The following is an 8,446-nucleotide window of genomic DNA, read 5'->3' as shown; positions in this document are numbered from 1 at the left end:
AAAGAAAGAAAGAAAGAAAGAAAGAAAGAAAGAAAGAAAGAAAGAAAAAGAAAGAAAGAAAGAAACAAAGAAAGGGAGGGAGGGAGAGGGAAGAAAGGAAGAAAGAAAGAAAGGGAGAGGGAAGAAAGGAAGGGAAAGAAAGCAAGAAAGCAAGCAAGAAAGAAAGAGGGAGGGAAATGAAATTAAGAAAAAAGCAAGCAGCTCTCTTGATCTGTAATCAGTAGTTATTTTAAATTTTGCTATTGGCCCAATCTCTAAGTTTCTATTTTCTCCCAGCCCATTTTGAGACTCGGTGCACAGTCGGACTCCACCCTTCTGGCGCATGTAGTCCTAAGCCTTGGCGCATGTATTTGGAGCCTCTTTCTTGCTGTGCCCCCTACCCTACCAAACCTCTTTATACCACAGCTGGTGCACCAATTCTGATCATCACCCACAGCAAATAGTTTGCCAGAGTTTTTTCCACTCGGATCCTGACCTGTGCGGCACTGTGTGAGTCGCTGCTGGGGTCGAGTCTGACACCTGCTCCTGGACCTCCCGCCTGATCCCTGACCTCGCTTGCTGTGTGTGGCCCGTGGCCTCCCGTGACCCAGCACTGACTGTTAGGTACACCAAGTCAAGCTGTACAAGACCTACAAAGGAACAGATTAAACTGTCTTCCTTGCTCCTTTCCCAACGTTTTACAAATATATCGATCTACAGTCAAAATGGAAATGTATATTGTACCTGTCTCTGCGGTGGTTTTTCTTGCCTCAAGGAAGCAGAGCCCCACAACAGCATCATTGCCCTCCGTGTGGGTCTCCAAGGAGTGGGCTCCCAGGGCAGCCTGGTTTGGGCCGGGGCGGGGGGAGCGGCTCCTCCCAGCACTCGAAAGCTTTTGAGGCTCTGTATCTGTGATGGACACAAAGCTAGGCGTCTTAAGGAGGAGAAACATCTGCTTTTCAATTGAGTGCTTATGAAAAACAACAGGCCCGCCTCCATCACCGTCTCCGGTGACTCCATCAAGTCTGACATCAGGCTTCCAGTCAACATAATCGGACCTTCTGCTATTCACTGCTTCAACGCCAACTTGAAGGATTGTTTGATTCCATTTTTGCTTTGCATATTACATACACACTATGTTTTACCTTGATATGAATTAGTAGGGACTTCATTTTGTTGTCAGTGTTAATGTCTTAGAAATCCTGCTATGTTCAAGACAAATGTGATTCTAATACCATGACATTTTCAGGTTATTAATCATTCATATTAATCTTGCAAATAATATAAGGAACATGAGCTATAATGGCTATTTAAATATATTTAAATGATCATTTTTAGCAGCAATATTATTTGCTAGCGAGTTACTCTGGAGAGGACACTCCTAGGGGCACTTCAGTTATCTTGTGACATCATCCCCCGACCACACTAAGAAGAACTGGGAATACTCAGAATCTATGAATAGTCTGCACATAGTTATGAAAAATCTACACTGGGTGGGACCTTCAAAATCTCAAAGCAAGACATCTCTAGCAATGCCTCTCCTATCTTTCAGAAGTTTGCTATTATCCGCTTTTCTACCTCTCTGTGGTTTTAATCATAGCCACAGTTGGGCTTGCTGTAAGAGCAAGATGTCACTCTCCTGCAGGCCAATATAAAGGAAGAGGTAGAATCCCACCCTCTCCACGGAGGGTTCAAATGAACCCTAATGGCCAGCTCTTCATACATACAGCAGGCCAGACCTTTGTGCCTGCAGACAAGTAAGCCCTAAATCTCTAAGGGCTTACTCTTAACAAATTACTCCTTTAACTTGCACGCAAAAAAAGCTGTGTCGAATGACCTGTCCTTTGCTACGGTCCAATTCAGCTCTGTGAGTTTATCCAATTGAAACAACAGAACCTCACTGGGCCGTGAAGAATGATATTCATTACCTAAATAAATAATCCTAAGGAAAAATCTTCAGTATCTAAGGAAACTGAAATAAAATGTGAAAGGCAATTGTCAAGACATTTTGCTTAAGTATAAAATATTCATGTGCTCGGCTAAACCCCCATAAAATACAATATACTCCTATCTCATGCTCCTCACAGGTTTCTAAAGCAAGAAATAATTTAAGATTTCCAGGTGGCGTAATATTTAATACAAGCTCTAGACTGAGCCTGAGCAGCCTATCAAGTGACCACGAGCTCCTATCTTCCTACCAAGGGGTACCAAGGTTCATTCAAAGGCAATTTGGTGAGGTTTATTGGCAAAAACTAAACTAGATGGAAATGATAGGCCTGCTCCCTGTTGTCAGTAATTCAGAAAAGCTGATGTGGCATAAAGACAAGCAACAGCACGCCATGGAGAATTTGCTAAGCCAAGTAAATCTCAGGGTTCTCTTTAGTCACTTTGATAAGACAACGGTCTCACTAATCCCTGGCGCTTATAGCCAATCATCTATAATTTAGGAGCAAGCTGCATCGGGTATATGAATAAACAACAAAGCCTACTGTGGCTTGACTCAGCCACATTATTTTAGTTTCAAACTTGCACTCACCCGATTTTGATTTTAGCAGCCTCTGATAATCAGGGTGGAGGACGTAGTGAGCCTTTTCTGTGCTGTTATTCCACAGAACGATTTCTCCATCGTAACTCCCTACATGAGCCAGGATAAATTGCCAGAAAGTTGGAAAACATGAGCAACAGCAATGGGAGAAGGAGTCACTATTCGTGAATACCTTACATGGAATCTGGCACATAGTAGGTACTCTCTGCATTTTTGGAAACATGAATAATAATAACTAGTATTTTTATCAAGCTTTAGAACTTACAATCCTCATCGCGTACCTGTGTATTCAATGTGATAGAAATAACTGTCATATCTTTTTCTTTTATAGTAATAAGGCATTCAGAATAAGGGCTTTGCTACTGAACAACTTGAGTTTGATTCCCAGCTCTGCCACCTACTGGCTGTGTAAACGTGGTTATTTAACTACTGAGGCCAGAGTTTCCTCATCTATAAAACTGGATTAAAATTGTATTTCTTTCATAGCGTTGTTGTGAAGAATGAAAAGTACTTAGCGTGGTGCCTAGCATATTGTAAGAACTGAAAAAAATGTTCATTATAATTATACTTTTTTTATTATTGAGGGCAAGCAAATCAAATCCTTCTTTGTTTGTGCTTCCCATGTCTAGTCTTGTGTGTGTGTGTGTGTTCTTTTCATCCCCTCCCTCCTGTATTCTTTATTGTATAATGCTTTCTCCAATTCTAAAATTTTCCCTATAGAAAGTCCTTCCCTACTGCTCATCACAGAGAATACAGAAAAGCCCAAATAGTGAGACTCAGTCTAACCAAGCCTGTCCTGGGGAGGAGCAGAACAATGCATGCCCTCTCCAGCGAGGTGAGGAGAGCTCCCCATTGAGCAGAGTGTCAGTGTCGAGTGAAGAGCAGAAGGGAAGAACTGAGTTTGAGTGGGATGTACACACAGAAATTTTCTTGAGATTTTGAGAAAGAAGAGAGGAATCCATACTAAACTCCATATTGTTCTGGAAAGAGCAACCTGTGTAACTCAAAAATTGGCCAAGAATGATGGATTTGCATGGATTAGCTGTACATGGGAGTAGCCATCTGCCCCTGTGATTTTGAAATGCTTAAGTTATAAAGTGCCTGATCAAACATTTTCACATAGGACTGGTGGGAGGAGAGTCAATGAAGAAATCATCTATCTACCAGTTACAAAGGTAACTTATGACACTTTTGCAATAACAAAGAGGCAGCCTTATAGTTTGTCTCCAACACATTTCAGTATGTGATACTCCCTGCAAGGGTGGACTTTCAGCAGCTATAAAGCAAATTCAACTGCAGAGTTGGCCCTACTGGAAAGTAATCAGGTAATTCCTGAAGACAGTGGAAGTGGAAGTGTACACAGAGCTGTAAACCGCTTATTGTAACACTTCACGGATACCCTGGCTCTTTTCCTGTAAGTTTTAATTCCTCTTAATTGAGGACATTTTGAGTTCTATAAAAAAAAACAAACAAACAAACAAAAACTTTGGTTGTCAAAATATGGACTCTCTAATTTCATGGTGCAATCTATCTTTATAAATTGTTTTCTTTGGCCAGAAATAATATAACAATTTCTGATCCTCTTTCATATGTCACATCAAAGCATGCCCATGCATCCTTTAAGGGCGTGAATTGGTAGGCATTTGGTGAGGCCAGTCTTTAACCAAAATTACTTAGACTGAATTGTGCCAAAGGGTTAGTATGTTCCCATTATGAAACATCTGAGTGCCACAGAAGTATGATTTGTTCCCATCATCCCTAACGCTCTTTCTGGGAAAAAAAGACAGTAAAAATAAAAGCTAACATTTACTGATAAGCTTACTGAGTGTCAAGCACTGTATTAAGCCCTTACATGGATTATCTTACTCAATCTTCACCATCAGTCAAGATATTGATATATTCTTATTAGCCAGAGAAAGCCATGATGGACAGTTTCAATAACTTGTTCGCTATAATGCCCTGGACAGTGGTGGCACCAGGATCTGAAGCCAGGTGGCCTTGCTCCAGAGCTGACAGCCCTAACCACTAACGTGCTACCCTGGGAAGTAAAGACCAAGAGTAGCTCGCAGTGCAAAGGCTGATTCTTCAAGAAATCTGTTCATTCTGCTGCTCAGAAAAGGCTTTTTAAAAGTGACTGAGCCAAAAGAAACCAAACGTTCACCACTGATTGTCCAGCGAAGGTTCAATTAACCTGTAACAAGAGTTTGTGGAGGTGAAAATGCAGCGCACAAGATATCATCACGGTGCTGTATTCCTCCTTTCCATTTTTCAGGCTGGACGAAGAAGTGATTGAAGTTTTGTAGTCGAAACACCGTAATAGCCCTAGTAAAAAGGAAGTCAAATTTAGCTGTGGACCCAAACTTGATATAGATCTTGAGTCGCCAGCACCCACTTGGCATCCATAATCCTGAACCTCCCACACTAAACTTTTTATTATTATTATTATTTCCTCTTTGAATTCCCTGGCACATTGTGAATATTTAATATTAGAAAGTTAATTATCCTTTCACAGCCATCAACACCAAACATTTATGCACTTATCAGATTAATTATCCATCACCAAGACTCCAAAGCAAAGTTTCCCCGTACAGGAACCATAGAACCACTAAGAGTTTTTGACAGTAAAAGTAAAAAAGGAGATGAGTCTGTGAAGAAATAATATTTGGTAGTTTAAACAAAATTAGTAAGGTTTCTTTTCATGAGAGATTCCAGAACAGTTCCCATGTTAACATTCCCTGTGGCATTTTCCAGACTTACCTGACCTCAGAGTCCCAGGTCATATAGCATCTCGAAGAGCTATCATTTGTGAAACACACTTGGAAAATGCCACTCCAAAGGAACAGGCTAAGTGTCCGACAGACACATTTTGAGCAGAAATAATAGTTTTATTTATTTATTTTTTAAATGTATTCTTTATTTTTTTTAAAGATTTTATTTATTTATTTGAGAGAGAGAGAGAGCACAAGGAGGGGGAGCGGCAGGCAGAGCAGTAGAGGGAGAAGCAGGCTCCCCGGCGAGCAAGGAGCCCGATGTGGGACTCGATCCTGGGACTCCAGGATCATGACCTGAGCCGAAGGCAGTCGCTTAACCAACTGAGCCACCCAGGCGCCCGAAATAATAGTTTTAAGAAGACCAATATCTTGGGGCACTGCTGTGAATTTGATAGGGCCAGGATGGGCAGGAAATGAAATGCCTGGGGCCTGGTAAGGAAGGGAGGAGCATGATTGTGGGGCACCAAGAATACCACCTTGTTTCTACTTGATGATTTAAGTTCTGGCCACCAGACTATACTAAGCCTCTCTCTCCTGCTAGAGGCATACACATCTCAAATGAGCATTAGTAACCACAGGCTTGGTGGCTTCACCCTCAGCCTCACTTCACCGACCCGAAATCTTGCTTCTATTCCCACCACCCCAAGGGTCTCCAAATTGCTCCATCACTGTAACTCCTCACTCTCTGAAGGATGTGGCTTTTTGCTCCTGAAAATTCTTTTCTTTCTAGTACATACTGCTTCTTTTCCTGCCTCCCTGATCTTTCATTCCCTATTCTCTATTTTCTCTTCCCTTTTTTCTTCCCTTCTTTCAATATAGACATTCCTTACTGTCATTCCTCTATTCCTTTCTCTCTACTCAAGTGGGCTCATTCAGGGATTCTATCTACCACTACAAATTGCAATCTTGCTTGTATGAAAATGGTTCTTAAATTTACCTACATTCATAACTTTCCCCAGTGTTGAGAAGTTCCCACTTGCCAGGTGACAATTCTATATAATGTTCCCATCAGCAACATATCAAAAAATCTGAAGTTTTCATCTTCCGTCCATACCAGGCCTCAATTTTCAATTCCCTAATTTGGTTACCAGACCAGCAGTCCAGCTTCCTGTGTGTTTCTCTTCCTCGGTCACATCAAATACTTAGATTCCTCCTCTGCTATATGTTGCCATATTCATTCCTTCCTTTATATTTTAAACAGCCAATGACAGCTTCCTACTTCGGTGCTCACTACCTCATCGTTGAACAATTATAACAGCCTCTTAACCAATGCATTGCCTTTAGTCTACCCATCTCTAGTACATTTTTTATCCTGCCACTAGAGTAATCATTCCATTTGGGGGTTTTTCATCTATATTCATTTTACAAGCATTTTTTTGTTTCCACATGGAAGTCCATATTCAGGTGCCGCAGGGGATAGAGCCTTGAGCATAAAATGACTGAAATAAAAAGTGAAATGTGGTAAAAGTCAAGGAAGTACTGACCAAATGCCAAGGAAGCCCAGCTATAGAAATCACAGAAGGCTGAATGAGGGGTCATATTTGAATAGACCATAGCAGATGAGTAGGTTTTGGAAGAAGGCACTCTAGGCAGAGGAAACAGCCTGGACAAATATAAGGCTAATGCCTCATTAAAAAACATTTATTAGGGGCGCCTGGGTGGCTTAGTCATTAAGCGTCTGCCTTTGGCTCAGGTCATGATCCCAGGGTCCTGGGATCGAGCCCCACATCGGGCTCCCTGCTCTGCAGGAAGCCTGCTTCTCCCTCTCCCACTCCCCCTGCTTGTGTTCCCTCTCCGGCTGTCTCTCTCTGTCAAATAAATAAAATCTTAAAAAAATAAAATAAAATAAAATAAAAAACATTTGTAGTTTTCCATTCTCTACATGACACATTTTAAATGTGTGGGCCTATTATTCAAGACCCAGTACTATTTGGGTCCAATCTACTTTTTTAAAATTAGTTCTCTTTATTGTTCTACCCTTGATATTCAAAGTAAAATATGAATTCCCAGCTAAATATTTGACAGAGCAACTGGAAGCCATAGGGTAAATATGGTTCACTTTCCTAAGTGTTAATTTTATTTAAAGAGTTTGGGGACAATATTTTTATTTTAAAATAGGATAGATGAATTTATGTAATAGAATGCAAAATTCACCTGGACTTAAAAGGTAGAATCCAAGGCTTCAAATAAGTTTCTTGCTTATAGGAGCTGGTTTTGAACTGCTAGAGGTATTCAGAGGCTATGTGTCCGAAGTACCCTTTCTTGTTCAACACAATGATACCTTTATTGTTCCCTAAGCACCCTTCACATTTCTAGCTGCTTTGTTTTCACTCATGATGTGCTCATCCATCCCTCTCTGGATTTCCTTTACATACAGTCCCACGTCTATCTATCCATACACCATTCTCTAAGGTCCATCTTGTTCTGGTAGACTTCCCTAATAACTAGAATTGAAAGAAATATTTCCTTCTTCTCATCTATCACACTGTTTTCATTTTATTATAACATTTAATAAATATATATAGCCACACTCCTCTGCTAGATTATAAATTCTTAGAAACCAAGGATCTTGTCTTATTCTGTAATCTCATAACAATAACATAATAACAATAACCCACTATAAGCACTGTGATCTGCTTATAGTGGGTATTCAATAAATATTTGTCAAATAAATGAAAAATTCTCTGTCCAAATGTTACCTCCTTAACTGAGCTTCTGTGACTACCCTATATAAAGGCTCTCCCTTGAGGGTTAATATCCAAAATGTATAAAGAATTTATACAACTCAACACCAAAAAAACCCCCAAATAATTCAATTAAAAAATGGACAGAGGGTATTAATAGACATTTGTCCAAAGAAGACAACAGACACCTAGAAAGATGTCTAATATCACTAATCATCAAGGAAATGTAAATCCAAACCACTGGATGGTTCAGCTGGTTGAGCGTCTAACTCTTGATCTCAGCTCAGGTCTTGATCTCAGGGTTGTAAGTTTAAGCCCCGTGTTGGGCTCCACACTGGGTGTGGAGCCTAGTTTAAAAAACAACAACAACAACAACTACAGTCATACAACACCTCACACTTGTCAGAATGGCTAAAAACACAAGAAATAACAAGTATTAGAGAGGACGTAAAGAAAAAAGAATACCC

At 40.4% G+C, this 8,446-nt stretch overlaps 1 protein-coding gene across 1 annotated transcript in view; it reads right to left on the bottom strand.

Moving 5' to 3' along the window:
- Positions 1–8,446, bottom strand: part of WDR49 (WD repeat domain 49) — a 134,477-nt gene that overhangs the window by 45,564 nt on the left and 80,467 nt on the right. The window contains exons 10-12 of the mRNA XM_021702634.1: positions 4,716–4,846; positions 2,516–2,614; positions 724–888 (exon numbers count right to left, since the gene is read on the bottom strand). Of these exons, the coding sequence (XP_021558309.1) occupies positions 724–888; positions 2,516–2,614; positions 4,716–4,846 (395 nt within the window). The remainder of the gene's footprint in view (positions 1–723; positions 889–2,515; positions 2,615–4,715; positions 4,847–8,446) is intronic.

This window comes from Neomonachus schauinslandi, chromosome 1, assembly GCF_002201575.2.
Source record: "Neomonachus schauinslandi chromosome 1, ASM220157v2, whole genome shotgun sequence".
NCBI lineage: Eukaryota > Metazoa > Chordata > Mammalia > Carnivora > Phocidae > Neomonachus > Neomonachus schauinslandi.
This window is presented reverse-complemented; position numbering and strand designations above follow the sequence as displayed.